The sequence below is a fragment of the Kryptolebias marmoratus genome, linkage group LG16 (genome assembly GCF_001649575.2).
Source record: "Kryptolebias marmoratus isolate JLee-2015 linkage group LG16, ASM164957v2, whole genome shotgun sequence".
In the NCBI taxonomy this organism is placed as follows: domain Eukaryota; kingdom Metazoa; phylum Chordata; class Actinopteri; order Cyprinodontiformes; family Rivulidae; genus Kryptolebias; species Kryptolebias marmoratus.
The window spans coordinates 20,189,954-20,211,449 of record NC_051445.1 but is presented as its reverse complement, the minus strand read 5'-3'; the positions used below and the strand labels follow the sequence as shown (position 1 = coordinate 20,211,449).

The following is a 21,496-nucleotide window of genomic DNA, read 5'->3' as shown; positions in this document are numbered from 1 at the left end:
TTTTGTATTTTTCCTCTAATGAAGCAAAAAAATGCCTCTAGATTTAAAAGAAAAAATAAATTAAGATAAAGTTTAATTTTTTTTATTAGCAGAAGCATATGATTAGGGTTTTTATTATTATTTTTGTATTTTATATTAAGATTCTGTTTTTACTGCAGTTTTTATTTATACGTGTGTGAGGATATATCAGTGTAGACTGTAGAGTTATGCATTTCCAAGTTGCATTTTTGCTTTTGTTGAAAAGGCAAAAAAATGTGCTACTCAAATAAAGTTTGCCTTATTTATGTTTATTAAAAAATCTGGAGTAATTAAGAGATTTCAAGTTTTTTATTTTTTTCATTTATTTTCAATTTTTTCCACATTTAGTAACCTTAGTGTAGACTTCAGCTCAGTAGATGGCGGTAACGCTCATTATTCGTCCAGCTCTACCTGTTTTTAGACAGACGAAGAAGAAGCTCAGCTCGATGACATCAGTAATCCACGGAGTGGGTCTGATCCGGAGCTGTTCGCTGCTCAGTAATGGCCGGTGTTCAGGCTGCACAGCCTCCTGAAGTGGATGTTTCTAAAACCAGCAGCGGTCCGGCTGGTGGATACAACAAGAAGTGTATTTTCTGCAAAATTGTCAACCATGAGATGGGGACAGAGCTTCTCCATAGCGTGAGGTTTCTCTGGTCTTTGTTAGTGCTAAGTCAGCTAGCATTAGCATCGTGATTCTGTAACACCCTCAGCTCTTTGACACAAAGGTTTATCAAATATTTAGGTTTGGTTTCGACTGTTTTAGTTATCTGTTACGTGAACAGCAGCGTCTGGCACATTTGTGTCAGTGTTGTGGATGTGTAGTTTCTAGTTATGTTTAATGTGTGTCTCATGTGTCCCCTGCCTGACAGACAACAGTGAAATAGAGTAAACCCCCTTGGCGTCTGAGCAATTATAACCTAGAAGTACGATGCCGTTTGGTAAATGTAGTAAAATAAACCTATCTTCTCACTGCAGGATGAAGAGCTTGCATGTTTCAGAGATATAAAGCCTGGAGCTCCACATCATTATCTGGTTGTTCCAACACAACATGTTGGGAACTGTAAATCTCTCAGCAAAGAGCATTTACCTTTGGGTGAGTTTATAAACTCAGGTGGTGGAGGTGGTGGGCAGTCGCTTTGTTTAGTAAAGTCAGTATTATTTAGTAGTAAAAGTATTATTTTTCTTGCAAAATTTTTTACAGTGTCTGTTTTTCTTGTTTCTAGTGAAGCGAATGGTCGAAGTGGGTAAGGAGATTCTCCAAAAAAACAATGTCACAGATCTTACTGATGTCAGGTTGGCTGCATTCAGTGTTTCGCAGTGTGATGCTTTTAATCTTGTATTTGTGGTGATGTAAGCTGCCTGTGTTACATCGAGTATTTGGTTGTCATCGTTTTGTTTGCAGGTTTGGTTTCCATTGGCCTCCGTTCTGCTCCGTCACACACCTGCACCTTCACGTCCTGGCACCTGCCAGTCAAATGGGCTTCGTGTCCCGCCTCTTCTACAGACTCGACTCTTATTGGTTTATCACAGTAAGTCTTTTTTAAAAAATTCATTCTTATAAGTGTGTAACACCTTTGTTTCAACACTACATTCCCAGTGCTTGTTTGGAGCCATTGTTTTACACAAACAGTTTTTTTTTTCATATTTTACTACTAAAACACTTGATCTGGTCTAAGATGACCGTTGCCACAGAATCCCAAACTGTTTGCGCAACAAAAAACTAATATTTGAAATTAATATTAGACTTGATGAGCCAACGTGGAGTGAGGCTGTCAGACTCTTCATATTTTAAATGAAAACAAAAAACAACTAAATCAACAAAACCTTTAATATTATGAATGAATATTAAGATGAGCAAAGACTACTATACTATACTATACTATACTATACTATACTATACTATACTATACTATACTATACTGGACCTCTTAGTTACGTCCAGCAGATGGCGCTGTCTACATTTTGAATAGGTCCTATATATTTTTTTTTTATTGTCAGGTTACTGAAATCATTGATTCTTCTGTCATATCTGAAGATAAAAAAACACTCAAAGTTACATTAATTAGCAATATTCTGAAGTATGCAACAACAATAAATACATGCTGCCATACAAACACAACAGAACAAACTCTTCTTTGTTTGTTTTCTTTGTTTTTTTTTTTTTTCTTTAAGAAGTTGTGATGTTATAATACAATGTGTGATTTTAACTGAATCAGGATGTTACTGTTGAAAAGCTGTCACCCTGCACAAGAGATTAGTTTAAAAAATATAATAAGAAACATTCAAAGTTCCAATATATACAATTTATCTAGTGGAAGAAATAAAAATATTCTGAACTTTTTTGTTGTTTGTGTGTGTGAAGTTGCATGCCAAAGAAACTGTGATTTTCTGATCTTGTAAATTTAAATTTTTATTCTAATGCCAAGAATGAGTTGGGATAGGTTTGTGTGTGGGTGTGCAATACTTACTGGGACTGAAAGGTGAGAAAATAAAGCTGAAAATGTGATATCTGTCTGTATTTATGACTGTTTTTCAGGCAGATCAGCTGATTGAGCTTCTCAACTCTAAAGGAGACACCAACTGATGACTTGGATCCAGATGAGGTGCCAGGCAGTTTTTCCATCTTGCAGATGCCATGTTGGATGATGTAGTTTTTATTATCTGTTTTGCCACAGCTAAGCCATTATTGAAACCTATGCCTCTAAACATTTGGGATTCAAAGCTAAGTAAAGTTTGAATGAAGACAATTTTTGTCTTTTAGTAGTTGAAATGAGTTACAAAAAAGGCTGAGAGTCATTTTACAAAGTGAATTAAATCCTAATTAACCTGCCCTGTTAAAAAAAAATCATATATATGGACCAAGGAGTAATTCATGTTGTTATTATTTCTAATTTCTACCAAACCCAAAAAATGGGTTAATTAAATATTCACCTCACGCAGATAAGGCAAACAATCATTATGGACATAAACTCATGTCCTGAAACGGCAACACATCTTACAGGCTGATTGATTTCCTGCCATGCATGATCGCTTCCATTATTTAACAATCTCAGGTTATGCATGTGAAAGCAGAAACTATAAAATGACAAGAAAATTTGGTTTGTATGACTCATAACTGACATAAGACATTTTTAATGTATTCACAAAATAATGCATATTTGCTAACTTAGCAGAGATGGATTAAAGCATGAAATACTGTATGGTTGAAGTATTTAAAAACCTATTTAAAAGGTACTTTACTGAGTAATCGTTTGGCTGTCAAAGTACAACACAATATCACCTCAACAAGCACTGAAACATAGTTACTACTGAGCATCAGGTGGTTGATTTACTGTAAAAATTAATAAAATGTCATGTTAGAATGAAAAACGCTTTCACTTTAAATGAAAGGTGGACATAATAGCGACATGACCTGTTGCTGTGAATGCCACACTTCCTAACTCTCGAAATTAATATTTTATTTCTGATTCCATGTTTTTGTTTTTTTAATTTATATATGTTGAGTAAGTGATGGATCAGATGTAAAACCTTTGAACATTCGTTTGCACACATACATATTTAATGCTCGTTTCCCAATAAAATGGAACCAAATTTACAAAACCAACATGATAAAGAGAAAAAAAGACATGAGTGAGGAAAATGTTAACTGGGAAATAACTTGGATGAAAAGTGTCATTTTCAGAGATATCCTGTAGTAATTGTATGATTTGCAAATGAGTTGATACATTTGAACAACGATTTTATTTCCAATTCTGTATGTCCACCTTTTATCAGTGTCATAACATTTAATGGCACTGCCAAACTTTGCTGCTGTATATAATCTGAATGTAAAAAGTACTTTACACTGTGTTGTATAAAAAGATGCACTTTAAGCATTTGTTTAATTTAAAATAAAATATGCAGTAAATTTTCTTCTCAGAGCGTCTTTACCATGTTCTATAGAACTTGTCACACTATTTCTCACCAGTCAGTGAAGTCACACAGTGACACAGAGAAAATGGTTTATTTTCTTTATTTAGCTCAGTAAGGTGAATGTGCTAGTTATGATTACTCAGGGGAACTGAGAAATATTTATATTTGCACAGTGACATTTTTTTTTAAATAGCATAAAATGGTATGAAAATTTTTATGACCATATCTGCTGTTGTCACTTCTTTAAAGACAATGCTTTGGTTTAATCTGCATCTTTGTGCGGCTCAGGTGCAGAAATTCAAACTCACGACTGCCTAGTTACAAAGCAGCTTTGTAATAAATACAAACTGTGAGGCTGTCGGCCAGGCCGGATCATGTTCATCCTATAGCACCATACTGTCTGTCACAGGAAGCCTCGTGTGCTCTTTGGCACGGGTTCAGTCGCATCAACTTATTCTTACTTCAGCTGCTCACTTCTCCGGTTTTAACACATGAGGAAAAGCTAGTGGGGGAAATAAAGTGAAGACGTTCACCTATTTATTTTCTTAAAACTGAAGCAAATGCCAAGGTAACCAACTAGATTGACTAATATACTAATTTTGAACAAAGAAGGATAAAGTGTTCTGTAACATATTAATGGCGTTATTGACTCATGTTGTACAGATATAAATAGTTTTGGTTGTTTTAGCACTTTACTTTTAAAAAACAAACAAGTAAAGAAAACAACTTTCCTATGAACATGCTGATGTCATCAACCAGTCTTTTGATTTCTTCTACATTAAACTAGTAGAGGTTAGCAGGTCTGATTGACTCATTTTAGTCAGTTTTTTTAAAGAAGCATATATTGTATACTTTAAGTGTTGCTGCCACCCCAACAAAAAAGACAAATAGAACCACATCATGTTATAATGTCATATGTCTTTGGTTCAAACGTGATCTTTTTTTATATTTTAACACATTTTTATATTCTTATAATATTTTTTTCACTTTATAACAAATTGCTTTTATGGTATTACAATGCACATATGATGCTCTAACAAAATATCACAAATATTCTCTAATAATAAATTGCTTGAATGTAAAAAAAAAAATTATAACGTGAAAAGTTTGTGTATTTTAATAATGTGAAAACGTGTTGTTATAATGTAAAATATAGTTTAATGTATAAAAGATGATGATATGGTTCTATTTTATTTAGGCTGGCAGTAATCCACTTCTATATATATAGCTGCACTTTGGCCAACTAATATGTATTTGTTGTGTTTTTAATTTAAACATAAGATGCACCACATTAGATGTAAGAACCTAACACATATTTATGTAAATCTACATTAATGTTGGACACTGTTGTATGTTTCATCTAGAAATTATAGCTTTACTAGGTGCAACAAATGAGTAGTTTTTCATTAAGCGAATAATAAAATCCCTGACATTTTTTTCTCTAAAGTGAGGGATGGTGTGTGACGTAGCATGAAGCAACATGAAACAAAGCATCAGCTTCTCATCACTCCACCAGAGAGATAACTACATGATCGTCCTTCCCCTGCCACAGCATCTCCCCTTCAAACTCAACAAGTCTCTGTTTCCTGGCCCGTAAAAGGATGCCCACCAGTTTGTTGGAGATTGTCACATAATGCTCAAACAGTTTCCCAAATTCCACACTGACCACTTTCCTGTTGCTGCCACCTTCATCCCCATCTTTCTCTCTCAGCTCTCCGATTGTTCTTATCGCCTCGCACAGCTTCTGAACCTCTTCGCTGATGTGTGTGTGAGCCTCCTTCCCACGCTGCTCCGTCAGAGACCCCTGCAGGGGTCTTCCATAGCTGTCATGTCCCCTCTGGGGGACCACCACGCTGGGTCTGGTGTCATGGCTGAATGGGTTGTGCTTCTGGTACTGCTGGTGCTCGCTGGACCACCTCTGCCAGTTCTCTTTCAGGCCTTTCACAGAAACGACGTGACCCTCAGTAGTGTCTTTACACTGAGCAGGAGTGCTGACTTCATTGTCAGTGTCCAAGTTGATGGTGCTCTCCATGTTAGTCCCCATTTTAGACCCCACTCATTTCTGCATACAAGAATACAACCTGGTTAAAATTCTACTTTTCTTTTATTGCCATTTAGATTTACTACACAAGTATAAGTCTGTAGTTACAGATGTCTGGTGATTAGTTGTGATTTGCTAAAAGAGAATAAATAAAGTCATTTAGCAGAATAAATCTCTCAGTTATAAACATCTGCCAAGTGGACAACCTGTTTCAGCCTGACTTAACCTCTAAACTAGGAAGAACAAAAAAACACAGTTTTGAAGTTAGATAATTTAGCTGATTTGTGAATAATTCGGTTCTTACCTGACCAGCAGTAATATCTTATTGCAGCCAAAGTTCAGTCATTTTTTACTTAGGCTCTAACTACCACATACTAACCATCAACACCGCTGTTCTGCTGACAGCAGGCGAAGTTCAGGCAAAACCCATTTGATTGACATCTGCCTGGGCCAATAGCGTCAAGGAGAAGACCTCGCAGCCAATCAGTAGCTAGAGCGGGTGGGTGTAAAACAAGGCGTCTTATCTGTGATGTCGGTGAATTAAAGCAGATTATACTCATTTACTTTACAGGAGAAACTTCATCTACGCCTGCGTGTTTAGGATGCAACTGTTGACTGTAACGTTTACGTGAAATTGATGACTTGGTTTACAAAAAAAGAAGTGAGAGGGAGAAAAAAAAACAATAATTAGATGATTAGGAATTTCGGCATTTAAGAGATTACTAACTGATTAATGTTACACTCACATTGTTCATTTCTATGTTTGGTAATTCGTGATAACAAAAATGAAGGCGATATTACTATTTTTTCTTCCATTTATGGTAACTTTGTCACCAAGCGGTACTTTGTATTGAGGTTCCGGTTTCAAGTCGGACCTGTTATGAATGCGCACCAGAGATGGCCACCTCCAGTAGTCGATCATGCCTTCAATATTTACTGCATCTTGCTCATGATAACCTGGACTTCAGGTTACCGGTAGAGTTTTTTAAATTATATTTGTGTCTTCTACTTTAAATGTTTTTTTTTTCTTTTTTATGTCGCCACAGTGTAACCTCTTCTTTTCTTTGTGTTGTTTTAGCTTCATGCTAATTCAAACTGTGTGGAATCACAAATCCTGTTTAGTGGGTGGTTAGATTAGGTTTAACTTTTAGTTTCAAGTGAAAAATGTCTATATTTTTGTCATGCATGTGGACACGTTAACATATTTTCCTTGTTGGTAAAAAAAAATCCCGTTATTGTCACCTCTAAGTTAATTTCTTATAGACCTATATTTTAGGTACAACTGTGTGATAAAGAAAAAAAAAACCGTTTTGACAATGTAAATATTTATGGATTCACTCTTCTTGCAGAATTTATTTTGCATTCTTTATCCACTACATTCATGTTTCCTATCTGCATTAAGTGCAATTTTAGTTTTCTCATTAAAACTTTATAATACATTTGATGTATTTGAATAAATTCTCAATGTTTTGCACTGTTCTTCATGTCTGTGTTGGATCTTGTAGGAAATAAGGTCTCTGCTGGGTCTCAGAGCGAAACCATTCCACCCCTCTGAAAACTTCAACGAACAGGTCAGCAAGTCAGCAGATTTTGTGAGGTCACACTTCATGCTCTGACAGTAACTACATTTCTTGTTTGTTCCCTTTAGTCTCCTTTCTGGTGCCTGAACAGTTTGTCAGAGGAAGATGTTCGCAGTGTTATGGCCAGATCTGTTTGTTCAAAGTAAGTGGTTTAGCTTTAGTGACACACCATCTATAGTAATGAAATATATTACATTTTAAAGACAAAACGCTACAATACAGTCTGTCATCTTTGTTTTATAATGTAACTCCAGTTCATGCCACAATGTTCCCAATGCAGGTCTGCATTTGAACTGTGGGGCCATGGGCATACGCACAGTGAACTCAGAACATCCCTCTTGAACTACCCATCAGAGAAAATGGTTTGTGATGCTCCTCCTTATAGTTCTTAAGGGTTGGATAGACCTGTTCTTGCATTATATTAAAAAAATCATATTACAATATTTTCTGCACTAAAAGTCGCAGTGGATTATAAGACGCACCATTCAATATGTCAATGAATGGCACATATTCAAACTTTTGTCATATGTAAAGCACACCGGACTATAAGGCTTGTCGTGCACCTCCCAATTTTTGTAACCCTGTGTGGACCTTAATGCTGCAAGTGGTGCAGCTTTGTAGTTTACCAAAGTCATACTAAAACATTATGACTTCTTACATATTATAAGTTTCGGATTATTAGGTGCACTGGCATTTTTTGAGAAAATTGAAAGCTTTTAAGTGCGCCTTATAGTCTGGAAAATACGGTATATGTAAAGTGCACAATATCAGTATCTTTATTTCAATTTGTGCTATCATCACATATTTCCCTACAGAGTCCTTACATGCACAAAGAATCAACGTACAAAATCGACATCTGCTCTTTCAACAAAACGTTGCTGTTTGCAGACAGAATCAAAAAGATTGATGTGAGTATTTACATGTGCTCGTAAGTGAAAATTAATGTGTCTAACACTGACATGGGTGTTGATATCTAGTCAGTGTCTTAATGCCATGTTTTGTCCTTTGTCCACTAGGCTTTAGAATATCTTCCCTTTGAAGGAGCAGTGAGCCTGACGAGCCCTCAGCACACCTTCTGTTTGTTGGAGGATTATGGCACTGACCCCAACAACATCCCAGAGCATCCCAATTACATCTACTTCGGTAGATGGGTAAGATACATTTAACTATTTTGTAAACAGAGGAAGGTGGGGATCTGCAGCTAAATACCTGTTATTCTTACGCATCAGATAGCAGATGGTCAGCGGGAACTGATTCAGTCCTTCAGTGTGAAGAACAGACACTTTATTGGAAACACAAGCATGAATGCTGGCCTCTCATTCATCATGGCTAACCATGCAAAGGTCAAAGAGAATGACCTCGTCTTTGACCCATTTGTTGGCACAGGTAAGTTTGTGTTGTCACTACTTTCCAAATGTAGATAAATTCAGTCACACATTATAGAAATTAATCATGTATATGTTTTCTCTCAATTGGTGGCAGGAAGCCTGTTGGTTGCATGTTCTCATTTTGGAGCGTATGTTTGTGGAACAGATATAGATTACAATACTATTCATGGCAAAGGTACATTTTATCTCCCAGTTGGTGTGGCATGTGGCTATATTTTAAATGCAGTGTTTAATTTTTGAGCTATTTTTATAATAGCAAACAAAGAATTATTATTTAAATATGACAACACTTTCTTTATCTTGGTAGGTCGGTCCAGCCGTAAAAATCAAAAGTGGCGAGGTCCTGATGAGAACATCAGAGCTAACTTACGACAGTACGGAACAGAGAAGATGTACGTGGATGTGATGGTGTCTGATGCATCCAAGCCAGTGTGGAGGAACGCTGCTCTGTTTGATGCAATCATTACTGACCGTAGGTCCTGAATTAATTCAGACAAGAAGACCACCAAATGTGAAAACTTACCGAACTTATTGAAATTCTCACAAAAATACAGCTAGTCATTCAAAAGCTGTCAAAGTTAGAGGAAATGTTTCATTTTCATTTTTAAGTTTAAAGTTAATTTTGAGTTGTAAGCTGAAGCTTGACTGTGCTAGTCAGTGAGCGTGAATCTTTTTGTTTTATATTTGTTTGTTTTTTCTACTTGACACATGCTTAGGTCAAGCATTTATCCAAACTTACAGTGCTGAAGGTTTTCTTTATCTGGAGGGTTTCAAAAACATTTCACGTGTCTGAATTCCTTTTAGATTAGAGTTTAACTGATACTTGGTTAATTACTTGGCCCAAAACCTCATATCTTATTTTTCTTAATTAATGCATAAATAAACGTTATTGGTCACTCTTCACATCTCTCTGTAGTTAATTATTTATTGAAAATGATCAATAAGAGCTTTGACTTTACCCCATAACTCCAATAGTATCAAGAAAGATGCTATAAAAGACTTGGGTTCTTTAAATCAATAAATCTGTAAAAGAAAATGACCTTCAGATATATGTTCAGTATCTGACGATATAACATCTGACCACACAGACTTTATTTATATTAATTTATTTTCTGGAAAGTTACATTTAGGACATATAAGGCTCTGCCTGACACTAAACTGAGAACATCTTTAGTAATTGTAAAAGAAAAGAAAAGAAAAACATTTGTTTCCAATACAATAAGAACTCCCATTCCAAAAGACTACAAACTCAGCTCTGTACTTGAGTTTCTTAAAAAAAAAAAAGAAAACTCACACTTGTAATTATACACCGTCATTTTGCCTTTAATTTTTAGATAAAGGAATACACTTTTGTTTTTGTTTTTTTAATAGTTTTTGTTTTTGTCTTCAGCTCCATATGGGATCAGAGAGTCCACACGGAAAACAGGCTCCAACAAGGACATCACTAAACCCCCTGATGGCACGTAAGTCCACCTGAAATTCCACAGACATGTACTGTATTCATTTCTAGACTTGTCTTTGATATTAATTAGCTTTTGGTGTAGTTTATAAAGTCATAAAACAACAACATATTTATAAAATTTGGGGTTTATTGGTAGCGTAATCTCATCATCTATGTCACTTTAGTAAACTTTAAAAAGTTTGGTTGTTGCTGCTCCGTTTCTTCTCCCCAGCTACACAGAGTCCCATGTCCCTGTCTCACAAGTGTACCACCTCAGTGACATCTTCTCAGATCTTTTAAACTTCTCTGCCCACCATCTGCTCATGGGTGGGAGGCTCGTCTATTGGCTGCCTGTCTACAGACCTGAGTGAGTAAACACACTTGTGGGGCTTTCAGACGGACCCTAACAGTCCCGGCTCTACCCTACTCAGCTCGCTTTGCGAGCGTTTACATCTGCATTTTTTCGCGGTCGGTCCCTGTTTCTTTGGTCCCTGCTTCGGAGTCGGGCCAGCCAGGCTGGCCCTGCTTCGTGGGCGGCACAAGCTTAGCTTCTGTTCACTCATTGGTCGTGTGTGTGACCAGATGCAAGCATAAAGAGCGAAGGTAGGAATATAAACAACAGCGTTAGCTTGCCCCGCAACGTTTATGCCGTCTGTCCCCCAGCTGAAGGCGCTGTAAAGCCTGAAATCTCCAGCGGACAACAGCTGTCCTACTCCGCACAACAATCGCGGCATCCAGAGCGTTTCTTCCACTGCGCCTCTCTTCCTGAAGTCTCAGGAGAATCCCCATAAGTTTAAAAAACAGCAACAACACAGGGCCAACGTTGTTCATAGCGCTTTCGTTTTTTACACAACTTGCGCTAAGTTTCGGTAGCGCATCCCCCGGCGCCGCGGCCCCGCCCCCCGCAACACGAGGAGGTGTTCCTCTGCTACAGACCAAACTGAACGCGATGCATTCTTTATTGAGCCGAGCCGAGTAGAGCGGGACTTCTGAATTAGGGTCCGTGTGAAAGAGGCATTGGTATCATCAGTTAATAGTGCCTTCACCTGGAAGGTCACTAGCATGGTCTCCAGACCCTCTACATTGCCTCATTGTGTTCAGTCAGTGTTACTTTTTGTCTGATAGGGTGGGGAGAAAAAATAATCATATATATGTGTATAATAGGTGGCGTATTTGTAGTGTAAAAAATTTCAAAATGCTCTGTCCACATTCCTTTCATTATTCAGCTATTGTTAAGATTATTAATTTGTAGACCATTGTCCTGTTTGCATGGCATCAACCGTTTTCCATTGAGTTTTGTTTGAATTCAGTCCAGAATCTGTAGTATTGCAATAATCTCTCAGAATTACATAATGTCTCTAAAACAAAGTGCTGTGAGCTTTTGTGGATAACTCGACCTTTTATTGAATGAGTCAGTAATGCTCCCCTGTTTATCGTATTTGCAAACAAGTGAGTTTGGAACTGAATGAATTAGATATTCACCCCCATCACGTGTCCAATCAATGCCCACCATTGCTAATCAACAATTAGATTAGCAATGGTCTGCTAATTGTTAAAGTAGCATTTGAACTGTTTTAAGTTACTTGCTCAATGACTTCAGAGCACATGCAAGTCGATTGATTGCACTATTTTTTCCTTCTAATCTTTCATCAGATGTTTTATGGGGTTTATGTTATCAAAACTCATTAAAAAACTCTTTCCAAGTAATGGTAAAGTAAGTCTCAGTAACCTATCTAAGTTACATAGGTACAAGATCAGTAAAGTATGTTAAATTTGTAAAACGGTTTAAAGAAAACTTTTAAACCACTGGCTCCCAAAGTCTTGAGACCCCATTTATTCCTGGTTTAAATATACAAAAGCCATTAATAACAATATAAAACAAGGCCATAATGAAAACACAAATGGTTTTAACATTCACAGCTCCATTTTTATGCACTTAGCAGTATTTTTAAATGTAAGTCAGTATTTGGAAATTGTTTAAGAACCCCCACTTGGTGTTACATGACCCACATCGAGGTGCAATCCCGCTTGCATAAAAGCAAGGCCATTTAACATTTCAAAACAATATTTTATAATTTTCTTCAAATGTTGCTTTCCTTCGTCTGTAACAGTAGGAGGCAGTCTCACACCATAAACCAGGGCTTCATGACCATCACTTGTTTCCTTAAAAATATTTTCTAATATTGTTATTTCGCCAAATGTCCTATAGCATAAGGAAACCAGCCTTTGAAATAAATGAATGTAGATGTAAAACTTTACACAGATAGCAGCGTTTGATTGGCTCACAAAGAGCCGCTTAACCCTCTTTTCCTCTTAAGTACTTTGTTTCCCAGGATTTCCCATCAGAGCTGCTGCATTCACACTCCAATAAGCACTTTCTGCCGTATGGAACCACCTATGTAAAATGACAGTGTTTACACAAAATAAAATACAGGTGTCTTGAGTTTTTCCCATCTGTCCAGCTGGGCCACAGTAAACCACAACTGACATCTCAGAGCTGCTTTATAGCTTCCCTGTGCAAGCTGGCATTTCTAAAACAAAGTTTCTTATTGTTAAATGTTCTGTGCATTAGCAGAAAGTGAAGAAGCGCAGGTGTTCGACTGTAAAGGTGTAAACCACAACAGACTGCTGCATCAGTGGACCTTTGTGGAAGAAAAAACCCCCCACAGGGCTGGAGCTCTTTATAATCACTGATTACAGGACATTGAAGGAGATGAGATGATTGTGCATCCTGTAGTTTTTGGTCTGAGTATATGCTTGTGTGTGAGTCAGGGAGCACATTTGAATACATTGATATAATCACTTTGATTTTCGGAACATTTCTTTACATATGTGTGAATGTGTGTGGTCTTCCGTACGAGTATATGTTTGTGTCATCGTGCTCACACATTTGTCTTTGCTACTCATCTCATGAGTGCTCGACACCGTGCCTGTCAGACAGCTCTGCCAAAATAAACATGTGAGGCCAGGCGGCCAAGTCAGATATATGAATTATCTGTCTCTATGGTCTGCCAGCTGACCTTTGTGTTTTTTGGACATTTGTGTCTGTGTGTGTAAGCCCAGACGCGGCCTGTCTCCTGGGTCTAATCTGGGGCTCCACGGGGAGGCTATCAGGTTTCTCTTGCCTCCCCCCCTTGACCATGTAATCTGTGGCTGTGATAGAACAGTGGGGACTGTGTGTGTCTGCGTGCTTCATGAGGGTAGGGGCCAGTGTGTGTGTGTTTCTGTGTGATGACAGGTGGCACAAAGTCAGCAAAAGTAAACGTCTAGACCAGGTCAGAGTGCGTAAACTCTCGATTTTTGCTTTTAAAAAATAAATGAAAGAAGAAAACGAATCAAGACAGATGATGCTGCATCACTCTTCACAGTCATAAAGTGAACTAATTGCTGCATAAACAAGTGAAGCTATGACATAAAGTGGCTGCATTGTCAGAAGAAATGCAACACTTATGTAGTAAGTAATAATGTTTCAGGTTTGTATTTCTTGACTAGGTTAATTACTAACAAATCATTTAACTGATATTTTAAACTTACATTTCTTTCTGTTATACCATTACAACACATCACAGTAGGAAAAACTACAATCGCAGTATTTTGTGGCTTCATTACAATACATGATATATTGCAATATTTTAAAATTTACTTTTCATTACTGTATTATTAAATTCAGCCTTATTTAGTGCAATGGTCTGATAGGCCGCTGCCTTTGACCCTTGTTCTGAATGAAACAAAATATTGTGCCTAAAAGTCTCCGGTAGTCATTTACTTGCTCAGTGGCCCTCCACCACCTAGTTTTTTTTTTTTACAGACCTTCTCAAACTTCTCTTCTTCCTTTTCTAAGTTCATCAGGCAAACCGTAGTTTTCTTATAACCTGAGCCACTTTGATGATGATTAGCAGACTTCCATAAACTCCTCCTGTTCAGAATCTCTTTGCTCCAAAAAGGAGACAAACCTCGTAAAAGAGAAACATTTGGTCAACGTCTTTCTTGCGAAATCCAAACCACTACCAGATGAAAGATCTAGTGCTGTTTTTCTTCAGAAACAAGTTCATTTATTATTTTACCATCTCTGAATGCCCTTTAGCTCTCGTTGGGTTGTCTACTTTCTTTTGCCAGGCTCCCATTCCTCTCTCCTGGTATATAAACACTGTTCACACAGAGTTTTCTGAACGCGTGGTGAAGTAAATTGCGTGTGCGGAGCCCTAGAGGTGGTATCTCACTAGGCTGCAACTAGTTGGAAAACGGCATTCATGAGGGAGTCTTCTGAAGGTCTTGCAACGCTGGTAAACAGAGCCAACCTATTTTAAGTTGTGTAGTTGCTATTAAATGCAAATATTTTTCTTTAAAAATTGAACAGTTTCTTTTAGTTTCAATATTTGATATTTACTATATTTCATTGTGAATAAAATGTGGGTTTATGCGGTTTTCAAATCTTTGGAATCTTTTTTTATTTACATTTTACACACCATCCAAACTTTCTCAGATTTGGGGTCGTATTTTTACTGTTAGTCTTGTGAAAAAGTGCCTCTATTTCAACACTATTCCCGGCAAAACCAGTCTTGACTCTTCATTCTCCAATAACTGGTTATTATTGGCAGGGCAGAATTATTGTCTTGCTGCATCATTGACAGTTACCATGGCGACCAAATATCCCCATCACTGCCAAATCCCACATGAGGCCTAGGCAACAAGGCAAACAGTGATGTTAAAATCTGCCTCCGAGTTGAGACTGTTGCTGCTCTGGTGGTGGTTGGGAGAAAGTGCCACTGACACAAATATGCAAACACATACATCATCTGCTGTTAATAGGCCTTAACCTGGACCAGCCAAGTGATGACAGAGCAAGCAGTCAACCTGTCAGCTTAGATTCACTTTTTCCACCTTCACTTTTGCACAAGAGAAGCTTCGCAGAAGTGAAGGTTGCAGTGATTTCACTGCACTGCTGTAAAGTGTAGAGTTTATTTGAGGAACGGAGTGAGACATGGACAGAAAGAGAAATAGATTTAAATGAGCTTCATAGAACCAAAGATGTAGATTTGACCAAATTAGCCTGTATGCCCTGGAAGCCTTTTAATGACATTCAGATGGAATCTGTAGTGTTTTGTTGTCACAAATTAACTAAACATATCTTCTCATTCAGTTTTCAAAGCATATAATCAAGAAACTTTGGTCTAGATCAATATAAATTTGTCTGTTGCACCTAATCGCTGCTTCTGTTTGGCCTTTTTTCAGGTACAGCGACGAGATGATTCCTGGTCATCCTTGTCTTCGGCAGATCAGCAACTGTGAGCAGGCACTATCCAGCCACACTTCACGACGCCTTATCACTATGGAGAAAATCAAAGAGCCAGAGGTATGTGCCCAAGATTGTTGGATTGAGTGCATACATTGGTGCTAAGGGGAGAGGAGCAATCATGTCAATAATGTGGAAAGATACACCGCCGTTACCTCGAGCAGCATGGTGTGAAAAGCCGTAGGTTACCATTTCAATCAACTCTGGTAGTGATCCGGAGGACCCTGATGGTACAGTGTTACATCAGTGACATCCTGTGTGTCTTACCCTTCTTGAGACAACACCCTAGCACAGTCTGTTAATAAGTCAACACCCATCTGAACACGTCACGTGTGTCTATAGACTACTGGCGTTGTGTTGACGTCCTCTTGTGGTCAGCCAGGTCCCCCAATCAATCGCCAATCGAACATGTGTGCTATCAGCTCAGATGTCAGTTCTGACCCAGTGTCAATCGGCTGGATCTTGAGGGCCAGTTCCAACTCCTGTGGCTCAGCTTGCCACATGAGAGGAAACAACAACTGTATGACTTTACTCTGCACCAAATCATTGCTTGTATCCAGAGTCAAGAAGCTGCCAGGCTCAAGGGGCTGCCACACCCTCCTGACATAGGAGCAGCAGTGTACACATGTACTGCTAACTACTTTATTCATTTCATCTGATTGTAATATAGTTACATGAACCTTTAAACATGCACAATTTCATTTCCACCACTTTGTCTGGTTGTGTAATATTTATTTGTGTGTGCCTGTCATTTACTGCCTTCTGAATTTTTTTGCTTATCTGTTGACTGGAAATGGATCTGTATCATTAATTAAACTTGTGTTTTGGGTTTTCAATGGTCTTACCGAACACTACTGACCCATAAGCCACAGAATGTTTGACTTGTGTGTGTGCGTGTGTGTGTGTGTGTGTGTGTGTGTGCGTGCACATGTGTTCACATAAACAGCAGCAGAGATGCATGTATGTAAAGTGAGAACATATGTGTCTGCCAGTTCTTTAATGCATTTACTGTATCTTCTAAAAATGTTACGTATATGTAACTATGTAAGTATGTTCTGTGTACATGTATGCACATGTTTTCACATGTCATCCCTCTGGTAGTGATGGTGTCTGCCTCTATGTAGTAAATCGTCACCATCTGGCTGTGATTGGCTCATTTCTTTTATACTGGAACCCTAAATGGCTTAATCACATGTCGTACGGAAAACAATCCATCTTTAGATCTGACGTCCATTCCACTTCAAAACCCCAAATTGCTCCCATAAACGGCACTGTTTGACACACACGTGCACACACACACGCACACACACAACGCCAAAGTTGTGTGATCTTATCTGACTGGTATCTGTCTCAGGTTGCATTTTCCTTCTTTCCAAATAGGTTTCAAAGAACCCTTAGCTGCGCTCTTTAATCAGGGTTCACAGCTTTTTTAGTTTTAGATGTTTGTTTGACTTTAACGTGCATGTTTGAGTCCTTGTTGTTTTTGTATACATCATTCTTGTTAATGTTTCCTTTTCTTAACAAGACTGTAAAAGTTGGCCTGATTCATAAAATGTAACATTATGTGCATGCTGAGCAAAAATAGCTTGTTGGTTGCCTAATTTATCAGTAAATCCAAGTAACTCTGCATGTGTATTTGTTGAGAACAACTTGTGTTTTCAGTTTTGCAACCAAATGTTTCTATTCTTATCAAACACATCATATATGTCTTTGCGGTTTTGTTTTTGCTTTTATCAGTTACCTAAAAACCTTTTCTTTGTGTGTGTTTTCACTTTATTTAAACAAAAAAGATAGTATTCTCTCCATCAGGTAAACAGTGCTCACGTAGCATCCTAAATGCTTTGCTGGCAACCTGAGCTTTTACTTCTTTACTAGTTTACATAAGTTTGTAACACAAAGTCATAATTCCTCCCTAGTTTTTAGTTTGTTACATGCCTAAACAGAATCGGAAGCTTCTTTGTAGTCTGTCATTTTAATTTACTGGCCAAACACTTTTGCCTGCTGTAATGCAAGTGTTGAATGACCTGTGTAAAGGAGTCTGCATGATGTACATGTTGCAGCTCAGAAGATGTTTCTACCAGTTTGTTGTGATTGCACAAAATACCTTTTTGTCTAAAGATTGATCTACTGTGCAAATATAGAACATCTGTTCGAGTCTGATAGTAAGGGGTCCATTTTTATGCAAGTGTATTCAAGGCTTAATCTGAAAATATCTGGTTCTAATGTGGAGTTGAAATCTACTATTTAAATCTAGTCTTTTATGAGACATGACAGAACAAAGTATGCATTAAAAAACTTGATTTTAAGATAGCTACCACAGCCAGTTGACCTTAAAATAATGGCTATAACTCAGACAATTTTACAGATTTTGACCTGAAATCTAGTATGGTAGTAGCTGAGACTGATCCCAACACATATTCTGAGTGCTAAGTGATTGCACAAGATTTTTGTCATTAACTATTTGGAGTCAGTACTGTCTGTCTGTTGGCCAAATGTCTCATGAACCGCTGGGCAGATTTTGACAAAACTTTCAGTAAATAATTATTTGATGTACATCTACAGCTGATTAACATTTTAACCCAATAAAATTCAACATGACCACCACAGCCAGCTGTACTAACTCAGTCAGTTTTAGTCATTGAACACAAATTTGATGTTGTCAGAGCTCATTCTGAGCGATATTGCATGAGAATGAAATTCTGCATATTAACTCTGTTTTCTAGGTTTGACCAAATTTGTCTACAACCCTGTTGTTTCTCGGCATAACACGATCTTAGTTTAAAACTTTAAATTGTAAGGAGGTGAGCGGTATGCATTCCTTCAAGGAATGTTCTGTTGCAAACAACAAAGCTTGTGAGGTTTTGATTTTTTTTTTTTGGGTAGACCATCAAATCAAGCACATCGTAAATTAATACCAATATAGACTCTTTATGAGGTTCTTTCTTCAGAAGGGAAAATGTTTTCAGGTTGCTTGGCAGCCTCAGCTACCCAAATAAAACCAGAGGTGGTGCAAACACACTGCAGGCTCAGTTCTGGATTCATTACTTCCAGCTCTTCTCACCTCATTTTTTTTCTTGTTAGTATCTCTCTTCTTCCCTTTATGCCCCTGTCGATCAGCATCTGCCTTACAGCAACAACAAGCTTTGTTTTCTAAAGGATTTAAAACCTATGATTAATATTAACTTGGACGATCTTGTACATAGAATGTAAAAGCTGCAAAAGGAAAATTGGCAGCTGCCCTTTGTGTGTGTGTGTGTGTGTGTGTGTGTATATATATATATATATATATATATATATATATATATATATATATATATATAGTAGTTTATATAATAACTATCACATGCATATATAAAAACTGCAGGGTCTTCTACTATAGCAGCATGCTGTAAAACTGTTTATGTAGAAAAACAGAACTTTGTGAAGTATGCTAACGTATATATTTTTCTTTGTTGAGGAATTGGATGGCTTCACTCATCTGTCAGACCCCCGCTCCAGCCCCTACCAGGGACACAACACCTTCAGAGAGAAATATTTCAGTGGACAGAACAAAAGGTCTAGCAAGGAGGACGCAAGATCAGCTGTTGATGGAAAATAAATTCCTTGAAAGGCCTTAAGAAAAGCATTCTCACCTTTTTTAGGGTGTCAAAAATGGAAGTCTTTTCCTTATTTTTTAGTTCATTAAGATTATAAGCAGTCTTAAGATCTTTTAATATTGTTGTTTTAATTTTTTTAAACTTGTGAATAAAAATCATTTAAAAATGCAAATGTTCTAAGTGCTTTTGTCTGAAATCATATAATGGACCTAATGGTAAGATGCTATTGATATTTTAAAAATACTTTATACTTATGCTATAATTTTTTTTTAAAATAACCTTTATTTAACATATTGCAATACAAAACAAAAAGTACCAAGCTCAACATTCGAAAAATTACATTACAAAAAGTGATTTATGGCACCTAGACAAAAACATATGCCTAAAATGTGTATACATATATTTAACAAAATAAGCCAAGGGCCAGCAAAAAAGAAAAGCATCATATATCTAAAAAGGAAACAAATACAAAGTACAAAGGGCATTAATCAAGAAAATTGAAGTCAGTCAAAAAGTAAAAGAAGTTGCCAGCATTTTTTCCTTTTACATAACTTACAGATTTTGCATAAGACTTCAGTTCTTTTTTCCAATGAGTCAAATTGGGCCTACATTTGAAAAATCGACATTTATGTAAATAGTATTTTCCCAGTAAAATTAAATTATTGATCCCATATTCATTACTGCCAAGCTTATTGAAACCCCCAAATTGGATTTCTTTTGACATGAGAGCAGGTAGCTGAATTCCTTTGGATTTAATCCACATCTGAAAATCAAGCCAAAAACTCTGCACTATCCTGCACTCAAAGAAAAGATGATCTAAATTCTCGCAGTCTGTCTCACAGAAACTGCAGTTCCCAATGTCCATCTTAAATTTTGTTCTTAAGAAATCTTTAGTTGGATAAATATTATTTATAATTTTAAACTGCATTTCTTTTGCTTTGGGTGGAACAGGAAATGACATAAAATTAGTCCTTATCTTTTTTATCTCTTCTTCCTTAAAATCTTTGAGAATATAATTTCTCCTAACTGGATTAGGAAAATGACACTTTAGTATATGTCGCCTCAGAAATTTATTGTTACATCGACAGTCCGAAAAGGGAATCCCCTCGATCCAGAGTTGTTTCAGATTAGGAGTCACATTAGAGTATAATATGTCTTGTCTAACCATAGAACAAAGAGATGATGGGATAGCTTTTAAGATTTGATTATATTTTTCCTTAGTGCAATGGATTTTAAATTTCTCACAGAATTCCTGATGTTGTAAAAAGTTTCCCTGATTATCCATGAAGTGGGCGACAGCCCAAACGTCTTTTGAGTGCCATTCATCAATAAATATAGATTTTCTACTGATCAAAATATATCTATTATTCCACACTGGGGTATTATGAGGTGTAAAATTGTGAGAAAAAAGTAGTTTCCAATTAAGAAGAACCTGTTTATGAAAATCTGAAAGTTTCACTGGCAATCTGCTTAACTCAAAATCACACCGTAAGAGAAGCTGAAGTCCTCCCATCTTATTGAATACCAAATTGGGTATATATGACCAAATTGAAAGACTGTTATTTATAAAAAACTTTAACCATTTGAGTTTCAACATACTATTCATAATTTCGAAGTCTATCACATTTCCTCCACCATCTTCATGAGTTTTAATCAGGTCGTCTTTTCGTATATAGTGACATTTATTCCTCCAAATGAAATTAAAATTCAGTTTGTTAATGGCTTTAATCATCTTTTTTGATTCTGGCAGAGAATAAGCCGGAAAATAAGTCTAGAAAGACTATCCATTTTAGTTAATAAAATCCTACCAAAAATTGATATGTCCCTCTGTAGCCATCTATTCAGAGTCAGTTTACATTTGTCAATATTGTTCCAAATATTTTCCTTCTCCGAAATAGATTTATCCTTTGTTATCACAACACCCAAGTACTTTACTTCTTTTTTAACTTTTATATTAAATAGTGATTGTACTGGGTGATCCTTCAGAGAAAACAGCTCACATTTATTTAAGTTTAATTGAAGTCCCGAGGCCCTGGAAAACAGATTAATGTTTTGAAGAGCTAAAGGAATTTGATCTTTGTTTTTCAAAAAAAGGGTTGTGTCATCAGCCAATTGACTTATTATGATTTGTTTGCCCATTACATCAATGCCGGTTATTCCACTGTTTTTAATTAGAATGGACAGCATCTCAGCAGCCATTATGAATAGTAATGGTGAACTTCCACAA

General features: G+C 36.9%; 3 protein-coding genes across 3 annotated transcripts; 2 read left to right on the top strand and 1 right to left on the bottom strand.

The window, feature by feature from the left end:
- The first annotated feature begins 389 nt into the window (after positions 1 to 389).
- On the top strand, positions 390 to 3,930 carry hint3 (histidine triad nucleotide binding protein 3). The gene is made up of 5 exons (XM_017409850.3): positions 390 to 657; positions 994 to 1,111; positions 1,242 to 1,311; positions 1,421 to 1,547; positions 2,555 to 3,930. The coding sequence occupies exons 1-5, from the start codon at positions 520 to 522 to the stop codon at positions 2,600 to 2,602; spliced, it is 501 nt and encodes a 166-aa protein (XP_017265339.1). The 5' UTR covers positions 390 to 519; the 3' UTR covers positions 2,603 to 3,930.
- A 1-nt stretch (position 3,931) lies between these two features.
- Positions 3,932 to 6,385, bottom strand: si:dkey-29b11.3 (actin-binding Rho-activating protein-like). The gene is made up of 2 exons (XM_017409908.3): positions 6,276 to 6,385; positions 3,932 to 5,992 (listed from the first exon to the last, which is right to left on the bottom strand). Exon 2 carries the CDS (start codon positions 5,972 to 5,974, stop codon positions 5,435 to 5,437), a length of 540 nt encoding a protein of 179 aa, XP_017265397.1. The 5' UTR covers positions 5,975 to 5,992; positions 6,276 to 6,385; the 3' UTR covers positions 3,932 to 5,434.
- A 430-nt stretch (positions 6,386 to 6,815) lies between these two features.
- Positions 6,816 to 19,435, top strand: trmt11 (tRNA methyltransferase 11 homolog). Its single transcript, XM_017409808.3, has 13 exons — positions 6,816 to 6,946; positions 7,477 to 7,542; positions 7,620 to 7,693; positions 7,832 to 7,913; positions 8,367 to 8,459; positions 8,568 to 8,702; positions 8,781 to 8,937; positions 9,034 to 9,114; positions 9,247 to 9,411; positions 10,330 to 10,402; positions 10,613 to 10,747; positions 15,613 to 15,733; positions 19,131 to 19,435. The coding sequence occupies exons 1-13, from the start codon at positions 6,869 to 6,871 to the stop codon at positions 19,269 to 19,271; spliced, it is 1,401 nt and encodes a 466-aa protein (XP_017265297.1). The 5' UTR covers positions 6,816 to 6,868; the 3' UTR covers positions 19,272 to 19,435.
- Positions 19,436 to 21,496: the final 2,061 nt, after the last annotated feature.

What these genes read in the sequence shown, in the direction of transcription:
- hint3 (XM_017409850.3), top strand. Translation starts at nt 520, where the DNA reads ATGGCCGGTGTTCAGGCTGCACAGCCTCCTGAAGTGGATGTTTCTAAA. An exon ending in GGACAGAGCTTCTCCATAGC is followed by an intron (nt 658 to 993) that starts GTGAGGTTTCTC and finishes TTCTCACTGCAG; the next exon opens with GATGAAGAGCTTGCATGTTT. An exon ending in ACTCTTATTGGTTTATCACA is followed by an intron (nt 1,548 to 2,554) that starts GTAAGTCTTTTT and finishes ACTGTTTTTCAG; the next exon opens with GCAGATCAGCTGATTGAGCT.
- si:dkey-29b11.3 (XM_017409908.3), bottom strand. Translation starts at nt 5,974, where the DNA reads ATGGGGACTAACATGGAGAGCACCATCAACTTGGACACTGACAATGAA.
- trmt11 (XM_017409808.3), top strand. Translation starts at nt 6,869, where the DNA reads ATGGCCACCTCCAGTAGTCGATCATGCCTTCAATATTTACTGCATCTT. An exon ending in CTGAAAACTTCAACGAACAG is followed by an intron (nt 7,543 to 7,619) that starts GTCAGCAAGTCA and finishes TGTTCCCTTTAG; the next exon opens with TCTCCTTTCTGGTGCCTGAA. An exon ending in ACTACCCATCAGAGAAAATG is followed by an intron (nt 7,914 to 8,366) that starts GTTTGTGATGCT and finishes ATTTCCCTACAG; the next exon opens with AGTCCTTACATGCACAAAGA.